The sequence below is a fragment of the Anneissia japonica genome, unplaced genomic scaffold (genome assembly GCF_011630105.1).
Source record: "Anneissia japonica isolate Jap-2015-1 unplaced genomic scaffold, ASM1163010v1 scaffold4058_len632159_cov189, whole genome shotgun sequence".
Taxonomy (NCBI): domain Eukaryota; kingdom Metazoa; phylum Echinodermata; class Crinoidea; order Comatulida; family Comatulidae; genus Anneissia; species Anneissia japonica.
Window position 1 is genome coordinate 422,491 of NW_022735300.1, and position 25,466 is coordinate 447,956.

General features: G+C 33.8%; 1 protein-coding gene across 2 annotated transcripts; it reads left to right on the top strand.

The window, feature by feature from the left end:
- Positions 1-25,292, top strand: LOC117116534 (proto-oncogene tyrosine-protein kinase Yrk-like). Of its 2 annotated transcripts, none has more exons than XM_033260591.1 (11): positions 1-157; positions 6,333-6,527; positions 7,963-8,056; positions 8,975-9,073; positions 17,683-17,936; positions 18,932-19,087; positions 19,675-19,820; positions 20,342-20,455; positions 21,029-21,314; positions 21,834-22,048; positions 22,664-25,292. In XM_033260591.1, exons 2-10 carry the CDS (start codon positions 6,353-6,355, stop codon positions 22,037-22,039), a joined length of 1,530 nt encoding a protein of 509 aa, XP_033116482.1. In that variant the 5' UTR covers positions 1-157; positions 6,333-6,352; the 3' UTR covers positions 22,040-22,048; positions 22,664-25,292. The 2 variants fall into 2 exon arrangements, with proteins under 2 accessions (XP_033116482.1, XP_033116483.1); XM_033260592.1 differs by having other exon boundaries at positions 22,667-25,292.
- The last annotated feature ends 174 nt before the right edge of the window (positions 25,293-25,466 follow it).

A 25,466-nucleotide genomic window follows, 5' to 3' on the forward strand; every position in this document is an offset into this window, starting at 1 on the left:
GCTCGCGATTGGAATTTTAGAGGCAACTTCCTGGTTGGGCTTGGCGGAACTGAAACAGAGCTAGGAAGGAGAAAATTTAGTTGCAAAATTATTGGTTTTCCACTTACTGACATTAGTCCTGCAGCTGGTGTATATTGGATATTCAATGTAAATTAAGGTTTGTATATACATTTTTCATTTAGTGCTCTTACTTTTTGTAAAATTCGTTTACACATCTCGCTAGGCCTGTTCAAGACTCTTTCGTTTATTTTTCGACACCACGCCAACTGAACAACCCTGCCTTCTTCAGAGAGGCAGTGGTTACCGAAAATCGATCATCCTTTCTCGTCTGACGGTCATATTGAAAAATAGAATTATTCTCAGTACTTTTAGAACGTCTTTTGAAATGTTAACACAAATTTTGCATATAATATATCGATGTTTGCAGACCTATTGAATCCCTAGCTACATTAAGCTAGCTGCCCTCGTTCCCGTACATCTTGTGTTTGTAATTTTAGCCTTACAGTAGTATAATTTCCGAGTAGGGCTTACCTATTATGCAGTCATATTGTCATTTTGTATTTTAATAAAAGAATACAGAAATAAAACATTGTTTTAAGTAATGCCTGTTATTGACATGAACATAATTACATGTGATAGTTATTATTAAATATCACACTTCATCAGATCAGGGGTCCCAAGTTGGTTGAAGCAGAGGTAAGAAAATTTATGATTAAATGGCACATGTGCATGTCCGAAAATACTTCTCTCAGACTTAAATTTAGATATAATTTTATTTTCTTTCCAATTTTTTCATAAATTTAAAATATTTAGTGGGCCTGGGCCGTCTTCTCCACTTCCTCAAATCCGCAACTGACCTGGTTAAATGAGCTTTCACAACACATTTAATTTTTTGCTGCACATTTTGCATTGAAAACATGCAAGATTATGAATTTTTCAGAATGGGTTCATTTCTGGAAGATTCTTACTTGCTTGTGAGAGTGGGAGGCCATCCTGATTTCTTAGACTCCTGTGAGTTCCGTGAGACTTGGGATCCCCTGCTTTATTGTAAAGAACCAAGCCAAATGTTATACCTTGTGTTGCAAATCAAAGTCATTTACCTACTAGTCAAATATATATTTTTAATAAATAAACCATAGATAATGCACACTGACGTATATGCCCCAATGGGGTCCTCTGTCAGTATATAAGATTCAGACAAGAACAGTAATTAAGATCCTTTCACTCTGATGTCCTGCCCAAATAATGATCTAAACACGACAATAACAGATTTATGTATTTATGTCTTCTGTATGATCGGTTTCACTTTCTGTTTACTTTTGTTTTAGAAGGTTAAGGAATAATTTATTTTCTCATCGGCATTGTTGATTGAAAGTGAGAAAGGCCTCAAACAAATGTATACTTATGCCTAATGGATTTTACTTCATTTGATGGTCTGTGATACTGTAGAGTACAAGGCCTACTGTACTGTATAGTAATTCAATGTAATGACTAATTAATAAATTACTAAAAAATAACGGAATGACTGTAGTGAGACCATCTTAAGTGATTAAGCTGACTTTATTCGAGAAGTTTAGACTACCAGTTAAGACCGTTTTTATAGCAATCCGCTCCAGGTGTTTCTCATATTGTACAGTAGGTAAAAACATTTGGTGCATTCACAAATCTGGCCATAAGATGTAGTTAACATTTTCTTTATATCCATCCCTGTGGATTTATACTTGTGACCCCTTGTTTAGTGACAGGTTGGCTTAAAAAATTTGCCAACAGAGGTTCTAAATCAGAACAGAAACAGGAATATGCATGTCTTACAAACCCACGTTTTGTCCCTCAAACGCATGTGTTGGTGTATGTTTTTCACTTATCGTGAAACCAACAATATCCAAGGAGTGGAGCTAAGTGAAGGGTCCATTGAGAAGGGGAAGCAGAGTCCTTTAATATGTCTGACAATTTTCCGATAGGCACTTAGTTCCCCTTTTTGCCTACTGTATCTTCAGCCTCATTTGTTGATTGAAATGAAATTAGGATAGGCTCCCTATGTGATTATGAATTTTGATTGGATGCAAGTGTTGACTTCGGGCTTGGTAATTCACGTTCAATTGGAAAGCATTTTCTGGTCTGACAAGTTACAGTATTGGGCTACTTATAGACTAGTTGAACAGAATCAAGCCCTTCCCCCACAGGCACCGACAATGGCTACAACTCCACTTTGTAATGATTGATAATAAAATGTTGTGGCAGTTGTACATTAAGTTGTAATATGTTTGCAGGATCCTGATGGAACTTTCCTGGTTGGATCACCATTTTGTTAAAATACTAAATAAACAAATAAAAAACCAAATAAATCAAAGCAAATAAATAAATGTCGTCATACGGTAGTATCATTTTTGCATATTGGATCTGTGATTTATTGATTATTCTACTGTAAATCAAGAAAAATATAGTTGGTACTATATTATATGTATAGTATTTTATGAAATAAAGATTTCCAAGTTCAAGACTGTATAGTTATTCATGCATTGCAATAATTGAATCAGTCTGCTTATTCTTTTCTTCAACTCGGTACAGTATATTCACCTTTGGTAAACAAGATTACAAAAAATATCGCATTTTTTCTGCTCTCTTCCTCATGTCGAGTATATAATTAACTGAACTCAAACAGGTTAGACCTATTGTTCCGTTATGGAAAGATTTTTCAATTCTATTATATTTACAGTAAATAGAAACAAAATCTTTGTACTGTGTGATATTTGAAAAAGGTACTGTGCATACCTGTACTACTGTATATGATGCCTTTGAGAAATATGGCATTATAGAAAGGAAATTAATATTAAAACTATATTTTGGGCTTTTTCGACTGGTTCTTTTTGTTAACTACGATTTTTCGTTCAGTATTATTTTCATTTGACTGGTTCATAAAAAATAGGCTTCGTTGACAGTGTGGGATTCAAAACTTTTAAATGAACGTCTGGATGTAAAATATTCATCCCGTGTGCGCTACACCGGTATGGAAATTAGTTCGGGGTTGGGTGCGGCAGGTTTGAATGCCAGGATCCATCAGTTAGTGCAGTTAGTCATGTGTTTTATGCCATAGAATGGTTAACCGAGTTAAGTTAGGCGTATATTTTGTTCTGTAATGAATTTGTTTGATCATGTAATGAATTGGTATTTAAAGTATTAGTTAACAATAATTAAATAATCCAAAAATATGTTGATGTTAATAATTGTTATAGCTGATGAAGTTGTGATAATGTTGACTTTTGCATTGTTCATGGTTGTGGTACTGCTTTATTAGTGGCAATTACCATTGAATATTTTATGTTTATTGGAAAATACAGTATAGAACACATATTTAGGTGGCACTTCGTTGTTTAATTCTGTAGCATTATGAAGTACAATTTTCTGTCATTGTGAGGACCGGGATTGGAAGATTGAGTACCGTGTCATTTGCATCGTTAGGCCTATTGTTAACCTGTAAGTCAAGATGGCCGATTATTTATTGAATTGCGGTATTGTTGTATATGTAAGATTGATAATTGATAACAGTCTAATACGGCCAATGATTAGGTGAAAAAAAAACACAATGGACAAGTTCCTATTGCAAAATCGTGTTGGGAAATGGAAGTCTTCAGAAGTCAAATTAGCTCTACCAGATAAGGAAGAAAAAAAGCAGTGCTATCTGCTTTTTCTCTTTTGTGCTAACATTAACAAGTATTTGTAACTATCGTAGTTGTTTTAGCTTTCCAATTGGAAATTAACTGGTAAATTGTGATCTTTTCTATTATTATGTGCTGTACTGTAGACGCTTTTGGAGAGGTAGTAAAATGTAATAGTAAATTATTAAAGCCCCATTCCCGGCAAAATTTCAATTTTTAAAAAAAATCTATTTTTTGTATAATGTTATAAAGATTTATAAATATAATACGGAATTGCTAGTTTAACTGAATTTAGACATTCCTAAGAATGAAAAAAATGTAAAATAAGACTGAAATTTGATTTTTGTGTTCCACACAAAAAATAAATGCGGAAGAATTTTCATGTTTGATTTTGCGACAGGTCGTGAGAAGAAATATCGTAGGCGCCGAAAACATTAGCCTATCCAACGCTGCTAGGCTAGGCCTAGCCTTACCTCTATTTAGGCTCTGTTATCACACATAAAAACGGCCGACATGATATTTTCCGTCTGTAATAGTCTGTATTTCTCATTTTTTTTATTCTTTTGCGTAAAACTAAAATTCATGCCAATATTTTTCCATGATTTATAATAATTGGAGTAATGCAAATGCATATTTTCTAAAAAAAAGTCAGTTTTTAGTGAAATTTTGCCGGGAATGGGGCTTTAAAAAATTACTTTCTTTTTACATTAGTACATTATTGTTACTGTAGGCCTACAGTAGTCTAACAATGCCTACTGTAGCTACATGGCCTAGGCCTGGTGAGTGCACTAGAAGAACATAATACAATAATAAATATTGGAAGATTCGTACTATATTACCAATATTTCAGTCTCCAAAATCAATCAATGTTGATCAGGGGCGGATCCAGAATTTTTCAAATGTGGGGGCACAACAGGTTAAGAATAGATTAAGTGAGTAGCACATACCATTAATATGCATGGAAATTTTTAAAATTTAGTGGCAAAACAGGGAGAGGAAGGCGCGTCCCCCCCACCTACTGGATCCGCCCCTGTCGATTAATTGATAATCATTGTAACACCGCCGCTAGATACAGTAGGATAGGTTGTTGAATTAACTATTTAATATTGACACGCAAACACGGCTTCTTCATTAATTGAACAACAAACAATTTAACGCGAATGACTACAGGTAAAATGAGTTGTGATTTACCGGACAATCATTTTGTCCGGTACTGTAGCTGGAGTCAGAGTGGAGGCCAGCTGGCCCGGGCCCCCCTGAATTTTTAGCAATTAAGAAAAAAATGTAAAAAAAAAATTGCCATTTCAAGCCATTAGAGGTGCCATAGTCAAATTCCCTACCTGGGCCCCCTCTTTCGAATTCCTACTGTAGAACCGCCACCACCGGTATATATTTTATATTTAAAAAACTCTTCTGAAGACCTGAAAGATCCTGCCTACCTTTTGCTTTCACCATTTTTAACACAATGAACCCGGATTATATTTCGTTCCCTCGAAAATCAAAAGCAGGAAAATTTAGTGGAAATATATTCATACCAACCTTGATTCCAACAGGAATACAGGAAGTTTATACTGTAGGAGTATGACCTCAAAGCGTTGGTGTAAACATACTGTACTGCTGGCCACAGTACTCTGGGTAGCAAAAAAACGCTTTTTGCATTTTCCTAATTTATGGAAATACTTCATGAAGAGGTTACAACCAGTAAACATGATATTCTGGTATCATTTGTTGAAGTTTACAGTACAGTACCTGTAGTTCTCAAATTAAGCATTTTGGTTGTACTGTTGGTCACCTTTGAGATACAAGAACTGTTACTGTATAGATCTTGAGAAGAAGGCTAAAGATATGATAGACCCGAAAAATAAGAAATTGAAAAAAAGTCTTGAAAACAAGTTTTATTATTTAATAGAAACAAATCAAAGAGAAACAAAAGAACATCAGGCAGAAACAGTTCATCTTCCCCCTCCCCCCACACACACACACACACCAGAATACAGATATGTGGCCTGAAAGCAACATGTAGTCTGGTGGCAGTTTTGTTACAGCCCTCAAAAGTTATTTGAAAACTTTGTATGGCCCACTTCCGGTTACTATACCTGTGGACAGGCAGTAAATAAGTAATATTCCATACTGTAGAAAGCTTGATATTTAGGTTAAAAGGTACAGTAATGTAGATAGTGGAGAAGAAATAATAATTGTAACCAATTTCCTAGGACGTACAACCTGAACTGTCACATTTTAGTTACTAATCTGATAATTGGTCATCAAAACTAAGTACTGTACTGTATAATTGGCCTTAAACATTGTGATGGAAAAGCTCTGATGATCTAAGCTTGCTTCAACCATTCTTCAACCAACCTCACACAGCCTTTTATATTTAAACACCCGTACAGTACCCTACAGTACTACTCTACAGCAAGTGCCGATATACAGTACAGTACTGCTCCTGGCTGTAAATGAAATTCAGTGTGAGATTCGAAACATTGACCTTATTGAACCAGAATTACAACTGTTTTGCCAACCATTCCTAATAAATCCAGATTATTTTTTATATTACGTATATACTTGATGTTAAAAATTGTCTTTGATTTTGGTGTAACATTGATCAATATAATGTTTCTTTTAAAATGATTTGATCGATTTAATTGATTGACTGTTGATATTTCTTTCCTGTAGGACCATAAATTAGTACCATCATGGGAAATTGTAGAACAAAAGATGATTCCAGTGGAAAATACAATCCTGGGACGACAGGTAGCAAAAGTAACGATGATGATAACAATCACCAAACGTCTGCCCACATTCCAAATTTTAACGTTCACTCAGGCTTTGTACCAACTCCAGTTAACCCATTTCCACCACGACAACCAGGTAAAGTGACATGTTTGAATTTTTGTATTCTTTCATATTCCTAATAAAATAAATTTTCATTTCATTATTTACAAATCTCTAGAACGAAGAAATAAAATAGTAGATACTTTACAATAACAGTAGCGCATCATAATTGCACATTGTCCCTTTGGTTTTTCACAGAAATTATATAATAATAGTTATAATGCTAAACTACTCCTATTCCTTAAACTAATTCATGGTCGGCCAATGACTCTGAGGAGCTCATCCGCGTTCATTCAAGTTGGGTCTGTTATTTCCGTCAAGTTTCAGTTTACATTACTTCAGTATATGTTACCCCATGCTGGTATCCGTCATTGGTATGTCGTCGACTTGTAGCAGCCCTAGCTAGTGTCGCCAGGCTGGGTCCTCTACACAGGCTAGTAGGCTACGACCTACTACAGTAATTATGAGGAGTGGCGCCAGGATTTGCCTGATTGGGGGGGGGTCCAATGTCTTCCAACGAGCAAAGTGCGCGTGGTCAGGTGTCGCCTAATACCGTTTGAAATTGGTCCTGGTAGTGGAACCCCCAAAAATGTTGGATAAGTTAAAAGTAGTAAAAGAAAAAAAAAAAAAAACTTCAAGCAGTAGGCACACGCTCCCGCAAGGAGCCTATTTTTCTTGGTTCTTGTTGCTAGGTGATCATAAACACCCTTCCCTTACAGCCACTAAGACACATCTGATGGGGTTGTCAGTTTAGTTAGTGACAGCTTAACAAGATAAAGTTTATTGTCGTACCCAGGATGTTCCTGACTACCTTTAGGCTGTGTTTCCGCAGCACTAATTACCTGGTAAATTGTCGGAAAGCAGCCATTTTATTGTATTTCGCTAAGGAAGTGGGCCCCTAAGTTTCCGATAAATTTTTGCATGAGAATCACATAATTCATTGGAAAAAGCTCTGAATTCAAAAAGTAAATAACCTTTGACCGATGTCAAATCACGGTCATGCAAAGATATTTTTTGGGCAGTTAGTTTAAAGGCAATTAGTAATTAGTAGGGCTAGGCCTAGTATCAAACATTCATAATAAAAGGTGAGTAAATATTTTGTGCTTTTTAAGTATTAAAAAAAGCCTGAAACAGCTGCGCTCGTCATCAGTGGTGCCTGGATGGGCCTACTGTAGGTCTATCCCTACAGTACCTATCATTTATTATACTGTAAAGCATACTAAACAAAGTTAACATTCTTTTTTCGTCGTCTTCTCAATCAGAAGTACAATGAAACATCATTGTAGCAGTACATTTCCCAGAGTGAAATAGTACCAAACGCAAAAAAGGGTTACCTGCTAAGTCAACAAAACAAAAATGTTTTGATGCTGAACACATTGCATTTCCTCGAATATTGTTCTATAAGTGAAGCCTTCACTACTAAATTTACTTATTATTATTATTCTAACAAGTTTTTCTTTCTGTTTCATAGTATTATCGTACAAAGCTCTTTATGACTATGATGCCAGGACGGAGGATGATCTTTCCTTCCGGAAGGGAGAATTGATGGAAATACTGAATAACAGGTGTGTATCATTTCCATTTGGAATTGTTATTATAGTATATTGGCTTAGTCTTTGCCTTCCAACCTTTTGGGTTCACTGACACCAAGCCTGTGATGGGTAAATGTCAATGAAAGACAGAGGTAATTGTGTAGAAGCTTCCTTTTTTAATGGTTATGATTTGATTTAGCCTCTTTTAAAAGAGCCATTAACAACAGGAAGAAACTGTAGAATCTACTGCTTTACCAAAATAAAACCATGTTGTATTTGTTTTACTATAGTACAGTATACCTCATAAATACTAAACAGTAAATCGTCCGTCTACTGTACATTAGCCATTTCGATATGCAAGGGTAAAATTACACAGTTTGCATGCAGTTCACATAGGCAGGGATGCAGTAGTCGATTTTGAGTACTGTAGTACTTTTTTTTTCCTGCGTATGTGCAAACTTGTCTTGCGCAAGGAAGTAGTAGAAACTACCACATTTATTATCAGGTGGAATTGACCAATCAAATGTTGTTTTTACCTAATTAATATTTATGAGGTATAGTAAATGGGCATATCACAAAAATTGTCAAATATAACACGTGATAGTGTAAACTAAGCTTAAGCTTCTACTGCAAGTGTTTTGTGATTGAATTATATTAGGCAAAGCTTCAGTAATCCATGGTAATTTTCTACTGCTTTATTCTTTCCATTACAACAGAATCATTAGTTTATCAATCTTAATTTCACAGGATGACACAAAAGCACTTGATACAAACACTTCAAAAAAATATATGTTTACATATCCTGATAATAGAGAAGTTATCTCTACTGACAGGCAATTCTACCATTTCACAGTGTACACTGCATCCCTCTTCTATATTCCTCTGTGTATATATAGTAATGTCCACATGATTGTAAGTTCTTAGACTTTCTTTGTAATGTCCATTTCACAGTGACGGAGACTGGTGGCTTGCAAGATCAACAGTTACAAACAGAGAAGGTTACATACCTAGTAACTACATTGCACCAGTAAAGAGCATAGATGCAGAAGAGTAAGTACACAAATTACTAATTTGTATAACATTTCAGTTTTTCAATAGTAGGCACACAACATACCTAGCCTAGATATTTTACTGTACCAGATTAAGGCTGTTGTTCACAGGTGCAAATTTCTATTAAAATGACTTTGTGAACACAGCATTCTTTAGATGGAGATGAATCTGCCTCATTTTGACCAGTAAAGAGTCAGCAAGACCATGAGTCGCCTACTGTAGTTGCCACAATATATATCTTGACTGTCTTTACCGTTAATTTTCTTTTTTAATTCTTTATTACTATTAAAAATACACATCATTATCTGTAGATGTCATACTGTACGTCAAATGACACTTTCGTTCTCCCTTATCTATCATGCACAGAGTGCCACCTCCTCTCCATCCAAGTACTGGTAGTCATTCACTTGTTTGTGTACAGTATACAGGGGTGGATCCAGGATTTGATAGAGGGGGGTTCAAAATGTTTCCAAAAAACCCCAAAATGAAAGGTGGTTGGGGTCCTCCCTTGAGAAAATTTTGATTCCTAGATGGCCTTTCTGAGGAGTCTTTTAATGACCTGTAAGTTCCTAAAAATTCAAGGTTTCCACCTGAAAATGCGTCAGGTAATTATATCTCATTCTTTAGGCCTATACATAGAGAAAAAAAAATCAAGGACATAGGCAATATATTATTATATTCCAACAATGTTGAGTAGTTGGATACGTATAGTCTTTCTTCCATGGATAGATGAACCGATAGGCCTGAAGAACGCACTTTCCTACATAAATTATTAGGCCTACGACGTCGAACCAAAAACAGTGTGTATAATTTTATTTAATTGAAGTCTAGTTGGGCTAACACTAGTTTGTCTTATCTGCCAACTTATGCCTAGGTAGGTTTAGCATGCCTTTTGTAAGCCAGGGCCCAGTAGTATTTTGTTACGTTTCTTCACAGAGGGTGGTTCGTCCGAACCACCTGAACCCTCTCTGGATCCACCACTGGTATAATGCCGCTCCATACCAATGCCATTCCAAATCATTGACATCATTCCGGGTACCCATTTGCATTTCTGGGTATAGAAACAATCATTTATTTGTTTTCATAGATATTGTTTTTTCCTGAGTTCTCGAAAATAGTGTTGAAAAATTTTCATGAATTGAAAAATTACAGTTTAGCAAAAGTATGGAATTTCCAGTATACTGTACTGTACTGTACAGTGTATGTTAGTATAAAATGAAATACAGTAATATCAACAATACCTTATACATATTTAAATTGGATTTGCTAATATTTTACATTCAAGATTGATATTTAAATTATTACATCCAGATTTTAACACGCAAGTGATTATTTTGAAATAATTTTTTTTTTAAATCATTACACAGAACCTATTAATATCATCCGTGAAAAATCAGGGATAGCCCCATATCTCAACCTAATACAAATTTTCTGACCTTCAAACTACTATGTAAACACATTTGACAAGAAATTGCAAAGGGAAATATCATGTTGTTCAGTTTATTGCTACATATGCATACCTATTCTGATTAAGTGTGGGTTACAAGGAAGAAACTTTTGAACCGCAGACGAGAATGTTGACTTGTACAGTATAGTACATGTCATTTGAAAGCAGTTTAGGAAGTGTTGGCCAACAATAGCGTGTTTATTGAAGTCATCATAAGTTTATTTTAAAGGGAAGTGTACTGTATGTGACTGTTATTAGTAGAGTTCCTATATAGAGGGAGTTGCGACATGATCAGTTCGGGTCACGTGATTACAATATGTCCTCGATCTGTCATCTTGGGACAAGTGATGACAAACAACCCAAGTTATTGGTGCGTAACCAACAAAAATAAAATAAGCTTTGAGGCTGGATTCTTGACATCATGTTATATTTAAAAATTCATAACAAAGGGTCTTATCACATTAATTTCTTTTGGAAAATGTTCTTAAAAAACTATTCTACACAAATATATTGAAAACATTTTTTGACCCTGAATTCAAGATGGGAAAAGAAGAACCTATCTAAATAGTGTATTAAAGTTGGCCCAGTATTAGTAGTACCAGACTAGGCATAGCTAGTAACAGTACTGTTTCAGTTACTGTATGAATTAAGGATTTCTCTTATTAGAAACAACAATGACTTTTTTAGGTTATAATATAGGCATACTTTTATAACATAATTATTTTGGAGATACTGTACCCTTGGACCAAGGCCCTAGCTAGAGGCTATAATGCCACAAATACCTGTTTACTATACAAATTTCTAAAGTTAATAGAGGCCTAGTCGCCTATTATTTATAGCTTTAAAAAGCTGAAACACGATGATGTATGCCTAGCAAAGGCACTACGTTATTTTGGTCCAGCAAAAACTACATGTAATAATAGCCTATAGAAGTAAATTTCTTTTTAATTTTGTTATAAACTTTAACAGATATTTACTATTAAATTTTTTTTTTCAATTGCCTTTTTTTTATGCAATCTTCACACTGTAGCATAGGCATTGTGTTTATTCATGCATACAATGGCCCCAATATGACATCACTCTAGCGGTCAATGTGCGGAAATTGTTAAATTAATTACCATTTTAAATGTCTGTTTAAAGAATTTTGGTAATTATGTGTCTGTTTGATAGACAGATGGTTAAGAAATCTGACTTCACACAAATCTTGCCTAGCGGGTGTACAAAACAGAAAACAAACTTTGCATTGAGTTGAACATTGATGAAGTTACATAGAAGATACTCATTATAACAAACATATAACTAGAGCAATCCCTTTACACTGTAGGGTGTATAACTCCGCCCAGTGTCTGAATACTGAACATTACGCTGGCCATGTATGGGAGATTCCAATATTTTTCCTTTACATTCAAGAGTAAGTTCAACGAGTGGGCGGGGAATTAAATTTCTGTGACCTTGACCTTGTCCTTTGACTTTTCTTAACGAGATGTAAAAATGACCAATCCAATAATAATTTCATCCATAATTATAATTTCCATCTTAAGGAAAAATTAAAAAAAAGAATAAAAAAAAAAAAAAAAAAAAAGATATATATATATATATAAATAGATATATATATATATATATATTTTAAGAAAACCTAGACAAGTAACTTTTGTTTTGGTAATTTCCTAGTAATGTTTCATTTTTTATACGGTGTACTGTACATTATCTGTATACTGTAGCTACAGACTTTATAAATAACACTGTAAATAATAATTTAGTATAGTATAATAATTATTTATTTATAATGCACCATTTTTCTAGGAAACCCTTGTACAGTACTCTTAATGCTCATTCATGTGTGTTAATACTACTGTACGTAGAACAAGGATGCTAACTTCTTTGTTTTTCTTCAAATGCTGTGTCATGTTTATTGTTCTATTATTATTTAGTTTCCTTTTGTTTTTGTAGAGAAGACTTGAAAACTGTATAGAGACTTGCTTACTTTGTAGAGTACTTTACAGCAGTGAGTTGTGTGCTAATTGTATAACAAATCTCTGGTTATACGGTTTTTAACTTTCTACAGTATCTTAAGGGGATAACAAAAAAATTTCCTTGCCAATTAAAAGACCTTAAATATTTATAATGTTCCTATCATATTCTTTGCATAAATCCGTAAAATTTGCTGTTATTAGTATATACAACGAGAATTGAAATGTTTCTCTCTAGGTTATTGGAAGATTTAGATTTTTTGGAAGTTTTTCAGATTTACCAAAAATAATGTTTTTAAGTTAGTTTCCCAGTTGTAAAATGCAGGTACTGTAGCATAACCCAAGTCTTATCTATTTTAATCTGTTATTATAATCTTTTTTGATTTATTACATATCCTTATCGTTTATCTATCAACTTGGTTGTAGGTAATAGCTTCATCTGTTTGTAATTCTGGTTACACCAGAGAATATGACTTCCAACTGAGAGTACAAAATGTGATTTTAAAACTGTCCTCGGAATGTTTATTTTTTGTTTATTGTTATTAAAAGAGAAAGGAATTGTTATGAACGTGATCAGAACACACATGATTGATTGATTGATTTTATTCAGTACCATAACATACACAAAATACAAAGCAAACAAAAACAGGGAAGACAAAGTCAATATACTAAGGAAGACCCAAGAAAGATAAAAAAGAAACCTTATTTCCGTTGGGGTTGGATGCGCCATTTCGTGATCTGAAGTGTGCATGCCAATATCAAGGTCATTCGGCATATACCACATAATAATGTACACACAACATAAGTTAATGTTGATTAAACCTTAGAAATATTCTAGGGGAGAACTAAATAACTTCTTGGGATAGGGTTTGAGATTCCTAGTCTGTAAAGCATATTTTTTTCTCATGACAACCTCACTCTCACATGCTTACACAGAAATAGAAAATGTCATGTCATGAGAATATGAAAGATCTTCGTCAAATAATGGTTAAATGGATACTGGTTAAATAGACCACCATGCACTACAGTATAATTAATTGTCATTCGTAAAAAAAATTTAGAAAGCTATTTATTGTTTCAGTATCATTGTCAACCATGGTCAGCCTCATGCGTGATTGGACTTGTTTTGACAACTTGTTTTTAAAATACACTATGTTAGTGCATGCTCCCCAATTACTGTAGTAACATAAAGAATACATTTGAAAGTATACTCTTCTTTCATATTTACAAGTTAATCAATCTTTCTCATCTTTTTTTTTTATTGTATTTAGTTTCGCATGGTACTACCCTGGCTGGCAAGCTTTAGGGAGACAATAATAACAGTAATAAATACATTAGAAGTATTACAGTAGGAATGTATTTGAAAATGGGTTAATTTCCAGGGAGATTTTCCCTTGCTCATAGGAGGGCAGGAGACTGCACTGCTGCTGATTCCAAAAGACTTGTGCAACTACAGTAGTACAACCCTTGTGACCCAATATAAAATTGTTTATTCCATGTTTCTATTTAATGACAATATCCTACAGTACAACAACCAAGAGGTCATTGTAAAAATTTCTTCTGAATTTATGAAACAACGATAGCAATTAATTTTAATGTTACTGTAGGCTGAGCTCTGAAGACCAGTTGTAGCTAAAGAGATATGGTACCTTTGTGGTATTATGGACCTAATATGTCCATGGCGGTATGCTGTAGATGATGAAAGTAAGATTTTGAGATAAATAAAATAAACATGGGAATCTACTGTAACACCAAATATGGATAAAATCATAACCATTTGTTTTAGATTAATGCGTTGGTTGAGCCCTTGGGTGGGAAAATGAATAACGTCGTCGGTAATGATAAACCGATAAGCAGTGATAGCCTACCAAATATGTATAAATCTTAATATACAAATCCACAAAACTAAGAGTGGATGAAAGTAAGAGATTGTAGCTCACTGCCATTTTAATGTACAAAATGTTCACTAATGTATAAAGTAATTGCAGTAAAATTCACAATTTCACTTTTTAACTTTTTAGATTTTGAAACTATTATTAACATGTACTAGTAGCCTTCTGTAATGAATTGTGTTATTTTAATTTTAACAAAAATTTGATCTGGGCACCTGAGTTCCGAATTGTACTTACTGTACATACAATATAAAATGAAAAAAAAATTTGATCTGGGCGCCTGAGTTCCGAATTGTACTTACTGTACATACAATATAAAATGAAAAAAAAATTGAATCATTTTTAAGAATTTTTCAGCTACTGTAGTAACAATTTGGGCAGTAGGCCTGTGTACATATGTATTGTAGTCTGTAGAGCTTAGTGGGTAACATAGAAACATGATAACATGCGCAAAGCTAAATGTCAACATCAGCATTCAGGGTAAACCCCTTGTATACTACCCTTTCTTGAAGGTCAAAGATGCCAAGACAAAAGCATTTGATTTTGTGTAAATCTAAAACAATCACACAGTTAAAAGTTCTAATGCCTTTAATTGTGCTTTCTACTGAATATTCGCATGCCAATCGAAAAATAATGTATTTTTAAACCTTTATATACTTTTTTTAAATACAAGATATGAAATTCCTTAATTTTTTGATAAACTACAGTATGTATTCTCATCACTAGTTGTTTTATAAACAGTAGGCCTAACAGTATCAGTTTCATCGATACGACAAAATTCCTCGCATCATAATTTTTATGTAGCTCCATATTGAAAGCAAGGATGCTACAGTACTAGGATACAGTAGCCCACTGTAGTTGCTTAAATTAAAAGAGTGATTCCAATGCTCTGTTGTATTCTAAACGTATTGCCAATGCCAGAAACTTCTACAGTTCATTTTCACAATTAAGAATGATTTGGAGAATTTGTAAACATTTTAAAGTATACTAAAAAATAGGGTGATAGTAATAAGTTTAATTAGGTCCATCATTATTATTTACCATGTTCATTTATAGGTAATTATTCTGACAAAAGTGAAGCAAACCCTGTAATTTTCTTTTTGTTGAAAACTTTGGAGTAAAATAATGCAATCAGAACCAGGAAATGTTTCATAGAAATTGTTACAGTATCTCGTGGGAAAATTATAAACTGTAAAGGACAGACATGATTTTGAAGTTTGATCTTTATCACTAATCAACAGTTTCTAGAAAGTGCTAGAGCTTTTCAAATTTAAAGGACTTTCAATATTCAACATACAGTACATGGTGCATGCTTCATGCAGGTGAAAAAGAAAAAAAAACCTTCTGTTGCCCAAGTCTGACCAACTCGACATCTTGGAAATCCGGAGTTGTTTTTTTTTAATTTTTTAAATAAAATACTGATATATATTTGTGAGGTACCTGTAGAAGCCCAAAATGATGTTTCAAATGCCACTTTTCAACCTTTAATTAATATTGTAAATGTGATAGCATTTCAAAATGACAATGTGTTTTATATGCAACACAACAAAGTATATTTTTTACTGTGCCTAATAAAAAATAAAATACAGATTGCAGCGACACAGAAATAGGGTTTAAAATAAAATAACACTTATCAATACAAAGGGAACAAATATATCTAGATATTAATAAAGTAATTAATACAAAATCTACTCAAGTTACTTTTATTTCATCCATAATATTATAAGTAGTATTGACTACAAAATGAAGCTGTGTTGATAAATAACATTGTTTTCATAAGTTCAGAGGTATTTCAAAAGATAATATAGACCTACTTAAATTGCTTCTCATAAAATTTGTTAATTGTTCAAAGCACATTAACCATGGTTATCACAGTATGGCAGTGTTGTATGTATGTAGTATGACAGTATTGTGCCTGTCAACTACGTATACTATGCGGTATAAAGGTCAACGACCATTTTAAGGAAGTAAAATCGTTTACAGTACTGTACTCTATATCCACTCTACAGTATTCATGCAGCATGAAATTATGTAATATTTTTCACAGCTTTTTATTCTGTAAATTCCAGCTTCTCAACTTGGTTAAATATATTTCAGTAATTATATGGTACTTGCCGGGCTAGAACCAGCATTACAGTGACCAAAACAAGGAAATGAACTTTTTTTTATAATATTCATATCCTCCACAATATAATACGCTGTAGAATCAACTTACAATTTTTGCCGAAGTTATGATGAGTAGTGTCTATTTCAACTTCCCTGTACTAAAGTATACAATACTGCCATATTCTTATGCTAACTACTCAGTTTAACATTTAGAAACTGTACAGCGGTTTTTGGATGGCAAGCCCCATACACTCTCAAACTTTTTTGGCCTCATACAATCTCAAATTTCTGTACTACATGGTTTCCCCATCCCCCCCCCCCAAACTACAGTATTCTTTTGTGGGTGGGGCAAGCAGTTGCATTTAAGATCATCTATTCATGAGGTTCACTAGATTCAGAGGCTTGCTAGTTGTAAGGGTCATTGCTCATAATGTTCACTGGAAATAATTCCTTTTAATTTCAGTATATTAAGTTTCCAAGACACCAAAAGAGGGTCGTTAGTCATTAAGTCCGATTGTAATAAAAAAAATTTTACTAGTCACAATAATGATTCACTACTCATTGAGAATGACTACAGTAGGGAATCCTAATTTTTCATTATATCTATTGAACCCCTTTTCTCATTATGATTAGCTAAACATACAAATAACAGTCATTTGTTTGGAATGTGACTAGTGGACTGTTCGCTTGAGTAACAATCCTTATGAATAGAATGTTTTTCTTGATAATGTTGAACGCCTGTCGTATGTACAGTAAACTGATGTTATGACTATTGAACTAATCGATTACGGTAATGAAGGTTATCAATAACTAGTTTGACCAATTGCATATGGGTTCGCAATTGTGTGGTTAGTGATCCTTGGGCAAGGCACTATATTTACACTACATCTTGAGGCTAATGTGCCCCCAATAGTGTAATGTTAAATGTATTATTGACCTGTATAAGCTATCATTTTCCATGTTTACTAATATCCAATGAACATACTGTAACATGTGAGATCTTGATATTTAGGCAGTAAAAAAAAATTTAAGAACATACAGTTTTAATGATAATATTCACTCTTTTTTAACCATGTTTAATGTTTGATAAAACAAGACTATAGTACTGTACTTTATCTATGCTTTAATATACAGACCCAAATTTGTTTCCTAAGTTTTCCTTTAAATAAATACATTTTTTTTCTTCTTCCACAGTTGGTATTTTGGAAAAATTGGGCGAAAAGAAGCAGAGAAACGACTGTTATTACCTGGCCTAGCCCGTGGGACATTCATTATTCGAGACAGTGAGGCAAATCCAGGAAACTTTTCATTATCAGCACGTGATTTTGACGACACAAAGGGAGAACATGTAAAGCATTATAAGATTCGGAAGCTAGACCAGGGAGGATATTTCATTGCATCTAGAAGTCAATTTAGCACACTCAATGATCTCGTTGCCCACTACCAACGTAAGATAGATGTCTTCGTTTATTATTTACACACATCAAATATCTTGGCATAATGACAGATTATCAATCCGTATATTTCAGCTTTATATAGGCACAGTGTTTTATCAGTCGTAATATATTAAAAATATTTAAAATATGGATATTTATTCGATGCATAAAAAAGTATTCAAAACATTCATGTGTGATGATTCTTTAGAGGAACTCGCATTCACTGATGCTGTGTGTTGGCGCCATTAGAGTGTGGGGATGCAGAGGTGACTTTAGTTTCCTGTTAAACAGGTCAAGCCTGTTTGGGTTGAAACCCGGGGAGCTCATTTTCATATCAACCAATCAGTGCCACTTCAAAACATGAGACACTTGCGCTACCTATTGTACTGAAAATTCTTATGGACTTGAACTACCATTTACCAAAATCGCACTGGGCTCTAAAAGACGACAGGAAAAAGCCACTCAGTAATGCCAGTGAGGGCGCAATATTTACTGGTTCCCGATGACAAAAAGTGTTCAGTCCGATCACGATCTCGTGGCTGTACCAAAGTTAGGATTTGCAAGAGGCTTACTGGCTTAGCACCAAGTTAACTTGAAATTCCCGCTAACATCGTGTGGAAAATCGTGGCACTTTGACACAGGATATGCCAGGGACTTTAACTACCAATTTCACCCCGGTTATTTCCGACACTTGTGCTACAAAGTCCTCGCAAGTATACCCCGTAAATGCTGCAACTCCACTTTATTTCCACCACTTGTGCTACCAAGTCCTCAAAAATTAACCCTGAAATGCGGCACCTTCCCATATAGAAATATTTAAGAGTGATTCCCCTGGGGGTTCAAATAGTGTGAGACCCAGGATTTTTCTTGCAAATGTAAACAAGTTTTCCTGTTTCTAAGCCTCATGGCGAGAATACTTAACATTAAATGCCAAAGAGATTTTTTTTTTATGAAAACCAAAAAACTTTCTGTTATAATCACTTTTTTTGGTCATCTTTTCCAACCAGAGCAAGCTGATGGACTATGCTGCAGGCTGGGAAAACCAGTGCCTAAGTCAAATCCCACAACATCAGGCTTAAGCAAGGATGCTTGGGAAATTCCCAGAGATTCACTGCAGCTGGAGAAAGTTCTTGGAGCTGGACAGTTTGGTGAAGTGTGGAAAGGTTAGTTGGTACTTGTTTGTAATGTTTATCAATATTGGACTAGGAATCCCAGACTATCCCTGTTCTCTGTTTGAAATGATTCTTTCCCTATCACCCCCTCAGTTTGGCATCCTATCCCATCTCCCGTAAGTTGTACAATATCAACCAGCCTGTGTCACGTTATCAACATCTGAGAAAATACCATTAATATGAACAGTGAAAATAAAACTTAAGGAAGTAAATTTGAGCCAAGCATACTCACTCCCAATAGATAGAATATGAGTTGCGTGTAAAGTATTTGTAATGACTTCCTCATGTTTGCTATGTTTTTATAGAGGAATTTAAAAAGTGCTTAAAAATAATAGTGTTGGTTAGTGATCATAATAAGGTTATGGCAACAATTCTAGGCTAATATAAGCAAACATCAATATTTAAATAGCATCATAAGGTTAATTATATAACTGGTGAGCTTGTATCAAGTTAAAGCATTAGAATGGTTGATGTATGAGTTTTTTTTAAAGTTTATAGGCTTATATAAGTTTTTTAATTAAAAAAAAAAAGTTTGTAGGCTTAAATCAAATTTTGATTACTGCCTATTCCTTTAACAGGTAAATGGAATGGTAAGACAGCGGTAGCCATTAAAACTTTAAAGCCAGGAACCATGTCGCCTGCTGCCTTCCTTGAAGAAGCAAATATTATGAAGAATTGTAAACACGAAAACTTGGTGCAGTTATATGCTATATGCTCAGATAAGGTAAGATATGGATTCATATAATTGGTCACATCAGTGATCAGGCCTGTAGCCAGGGGGGTTTTTTGGGGTTTTGGAAACTCCCTTTTCAGAGACCTCCATCTTTTGTTCAACAAACCCCCTCCCTAACCAAATAATCCAAACATTTTTTTTTAAATCTCTCTATATGCATGAGGGGATGTTTTTTTCTCTCTCCTTCATATTGACATTACTTTTGTAGGGTAATTAAGTATTCTATTTTTTTAATAATAATAATAATAGTGTAGATTTGTAAAGTGCCGGTATTCATCAAATGATGCGCATTGATATGTGAACTTGTAACTCAATCAGTTACTTTCTTCACCCCCAAGCCTCCCTTCGTGTCTGTGCTACCCGGTAACCCAGTACCAGCAACTCTCATCATCCACCATGGGGCTGTCTGTACCAGTACACTGGGGTATCCCTATACTCGTCTCAAATACTAAGTCAATCTTATTTATACTTATTTTATATTTATGTAAATTTGTGTTTTTGGTATCATACAGGAACCAATCTACATTGTCACAGAACTGATGGCCAATGGAAGTCTCCTCGATTTTCTTAAAGACGGTGATGGTCGGTCTCTTAAACTTGTTGAACTTGTTGATATGGCGGCCCAGGTAAAAATGCTGTTCTTTAAATAAATATATTGTTTTCTACTTTCAATATGAGCAGATGCTGAAAAGAACATTCCAAAATTTCCCTCCCTTAGCAAACAATGATGGCATGTTTTTGTGGAATGTTAGTTAATTGGTAATAATACTGTCTCTGAGAATATTGGATGCTTTTATCTCACAGAAAGCTATGGTTTTCCATCATGAACATGTGATCTTTAAAACGCTTTCCTATATATAAAAAAAAAAAAGAAACTAAATATTTTTGTTGTTTTATAACTATTTTTTTATTAAATATCTGTTATTTGCCATATATATATGTGAACGTTATCGTGTCTAGGAGTAAATCACGCATATTTATCACATAATTTGATAGTGTAAACAAACATTAATGATAAACACATTAAAACTGGTTTTTATGTGTTTTATTAGGTCCACATTTCTCACGATGTAGGCTGCGGTAGCAATCTAGGTTCTCCGACAGCAGAGGCCAAAGGATTGGAGATAAATACAGTAATTAAATATGTGTATTAGTTTTTAAATATAATTACTTTGCAAGTTATACATCTTTGTGTATAGATTGCTCACGGTATGGCGTACTTGGAGATGCAAAACTACGTCCATCGAGATCTTGCGGCACGTAATGTACTCGTCGGTGAACATCGAGAATGCAAAGTTGCTGACTTTGGTTTGGCACGAATGATTGAAGATGATGAGTACACTGCTAGACAGGGGGCTAAGTTTCCAATTAAGTGGACTGCCCCAGAGGCAGCTATGTTTGGCCGTTTCACCATAAAATCAGACGTATGGTCATTTGGTATTCTACTGACCGAGTTAATCACGCACGGACGCATTCCATATCCAGGCATGTAATTTTTTTCCAATATTTTTCAATTTAACATTTTTATAGAATTGGAATATTTATAGAAATGGTTGACATCAAGCTGTGAAATACAGGTAATAAGACACCGTTTTTTGCAAAAGATATTTAAATTGTTGGTCCTGAGTAAACATCACTTAACGACAATCATAATAAACTGTTTGTGGGATATGTACACATTCCAGGCACCTCTTACTAAATATATCTTCTGATTGACTAGTTGTTAAAGACAGGCCTGGTGTAACAACCATTTTTCCTCAAGTTTTTAAATAATCAAAAACCTGTATCTTGTTAGCCATTCCCAATTAATTTCTTATTTGGGACACCCCTATTAAGGGAACACCTTTTCAGCGATAAAACAAGGGACAGTACATCTTTTAACACTACAGCCAACAGGACACATTTTTGGTCCTAATAGTGTCCCCTTAACTGTATATATCAATATATTTTTCCTTCGGAGCTTGGCTACATTGATTGATTGACTGTTGATTCTCGATTGTGTAGGAATGATGAACATGGAGGTATTAGAGCAAGTTGATCGTGGTTACAGAATGCCCAGACCTGCTAATTGCCCCGACTCCTTATTTGACTTGATGTTGAAATGTTGGCACAAAGAACCAGTGTCTCGACCAACGTTTGAATTCTTGCATCATTTCTTGGACGATTACTTTGTGGCAACAGAACCCGATTATAAAGAAGCCGACTATTAGTCAGTTAGGGTAAGTAGTATCACTTGTAAGTATAGAAGCAGAGACACCTTCAACATTAATCAAATACTTCACTGAACCTGTTATTAAGAACATGCAAACTTATCGAACACATTTAAATACTTGTTATTTGTCTAAATTGTTTTAAACAGAACAATATAAGATAAGATAAAACTTTATTGTCGATCATAACATGTTGGAAATTCATGATCCATTTGGTGTACAAAATACAAAAACACATTAATTAAATTACATCAAATGTAAATAGAAAAAAAAGTTGGCAAAATATAGAATTAAATATAACGAAAGAAGAGACTGGCTTCCTAAAAGTAGATTAAGATTTCCGTCGAGTGGGTCACCAAAAACAATTGATTCATAATAAATTTTTTTTTTAATATGTACAATCAATTAAAAGAAAGGTAATGGACAATAAAAACAACATGCAGAATGTGAAACATGATTTCTCTATCTACTTTTAAGTGCTAGTTATGAAACTACTAGTGTAATTTTAGTGCTTTACAGCGCTCAGAGAAGCAATTAGTATTACAAAATTTGATTGTAACGTTTGTACTGTTTAGATTGTTATCATTTTTTAACTAATCTGATGTTTTTTTTATTATTTTTCAGAAGTAGTTACAAATATTTCAGTTGGAAGGATGATGGCAGGAATACAAGGCACTGGCTTCTCCACCTATTACAGTACTGCATAGCTGTATTAGATAGCATAGCTGTCACGTATAGATGTTAACCTCTTGCTTGCTATCAGTAAAACCACCTGATATTGTCTTTGAAGCACCTGCTAAAATTATGTTTCGATCACCTGCGAATTGTTTACAATTGGTGCCGTGTTGTAAGACCACTCTGCTTACACTAATGTTTATAACTACTTTCAGTGAGAATATTTTTTAATGACATATCCAAATGAATATGGATCTTAAAATTGTGACATATACATATTTCATGCAAATGAGATTATTTGCATATTCATGATTCATATTAGCATGTTAATGACAACATGTGAACCTTAAAGAAACCATTTTATTTCAAGAGTTTTCAAAGTATATTCATTGCTTCTAATATTTAGTCAATGCAGTTGTTGATATTGCTGTAGATGTTTTGTGGAGTACAAGAAAAAATGTAATAAATGTGCACAATGATTGGATATGCTAATAATGTTTTGCATATTCATAACTGCTATAAAATCAGTGGCCCAATAATATCAGATTTTTACTGATGGAAAAAAAATTCATTCACATTATGTGTTCACTTGTCTGGTGTTTTGACATGTGACTAAAATTTTACAAAAGAACATCATGAATATATGCAAATTGGGTAAATTCTTCATTGGGAGATATGATTATTCATGCTTAAAATAACCAATCTTGTGTTAGTTGTAATTCTTGATGAAATTTAACTATTTGATCTGTGTTTTATACAATTCTAATTTTGTAGTTTTCAAGACAAGGTGGGTAAAACTGGTATAGATGGACAATTTTAAGGTTGAGGAACCCAATTTATATTATCTTTACTCAAACAATTGTGTGTGAATGTTTGTGTATGTAGTTCTAGAAACCAAATTTAATTGTTGTGGGAACTAGGTGAACATTTTTATGTAAAATACCAGTGTAAAAAAAAAAACAAAGAATAGTTTATAAACGAATTTGTTTTACTATTTAATATGGAGGTTTTGCTCTGTTAATCATGTCAATGTGATTTTTGATTTTTAATGAATCAGTAGTTTTTGTCATGTAAGAACTATGAAAAATTTGTGGGAAAGATGTAAATGGGAAAAAGTTTGCAACGTGTCTTTGCAACGTGTCTTGTCTGTTTACTGTGGAGTTGTCATAATATGTAATGTACTATAGTTTGAGAGAAGCATCCTCTTAACAGCCCCATTGTCGTTACTCTACTTAAAGGTGTTTTTTTACCAAAGGTTAAAGGTTACCACCATGCTAAAAGTGGGTCCTTTAGACGCTGAAATAATTTTAATACTTGCGGCAAATATGGCATACAAATCCAAATGGTTTTTAGATGTTTCTTCTAAAAAACTGTTAAAAGTAGTGTTTGTGTTTAAAATTCCATATGAAATAATTTAAAAACTAACCCGTCAATGTAAATAATGTAATCACTTAATGAAGCATATTTGTAATTATGCGAAGAGTTTTTTTATACGAAAAAAAGTGGTACTTTAATCTTTATCATTATGCATATTTTTGTAAGATGTATTTGGATCCTTTTCAGGGACTTCTTGCATGTAATTTGTATGTTATTTCTTTGTGTCGTTATAAACCAGATGGTCGTCTTGGACAATTGTAATTTTGTAACCCTGTCTTTTTTTTTTTCGTTTTAAATAATGGAATCGTGTGGCACAGGAGTAATGCGTCAGGCTGGACTGGAGTATAAATTAGTTCTTGGTAGGATCAATTGTCATTGTACTAATTACTATATAGTTGCTACATTTTAAAATAATCCCCAGAGATCTGAATGTATGCGTGGACGTAGTCTAGTTTCGGCCTGGCATGGGTTGGGGGTTGGGGGGTTTCGAAAAATGAGAATGTGGAACTAAATCCCTATTCCAATGAGAAATGAAGTCAATTTTTAGTATTTTAACCCACATAGTGGAACTAATTTGCTGACAAGGGAGTACATTCGCACTCCACACCCCCCCTCCCCCCAAATTAGCCTATGCCCATGGTGTATTTCATGGGTGTTTGATCCAATATCCGGGATAATAATGTGAAGTATATAGACTTAGGTAATAAGCACTATATAGGACCAATATAGGATTTGAGTCATGCATTTCGAATACATTCATAAAATGCTGTTTGTGGACTAACTTAATTTTGATTAGTAAAAAGCTTCTTGTAAATGCAAAACAACATTACCTATACATATTTCTGTGTTTGATTTTTTTTATGATAAAATGTACATTTTACTGTTTGTTGATTTTTATTTACATTTAATCTACATGCAGCTTTTGCAATTCTGATTTTCTTTGTTTTGATAGTCATAAATTTCTGTAGGAAACATTGATGGTTAGAAGGATTGTATTAACATGGTGTTGGGCTAAACAAATTATGTCTGTATTGCCTACTTGTGGGGATTCCATATTTATAAAGTATGAGTGCAGAACTCTGTGTATTGTACATAATATATATATATATATATATTATAATAGTGCTAGTCAGTGAATAAGATGGAAGTTAAATTCAATACCATTGTTGCCAGGGGCACCATCACAGTAGAAACTTAAATTCCACCAAATCAACTTTATCAAACTTAAATTTGTAAATTTTAGCTTTATATAAAACATAAGATGTTATTTGTTGGATGTGTCTATAATATTATACAATATATACATATACATAAACACTGTCTCTTATACACATCTAATGTTTATATATGCATGTCTATATACATGTATGTGTAT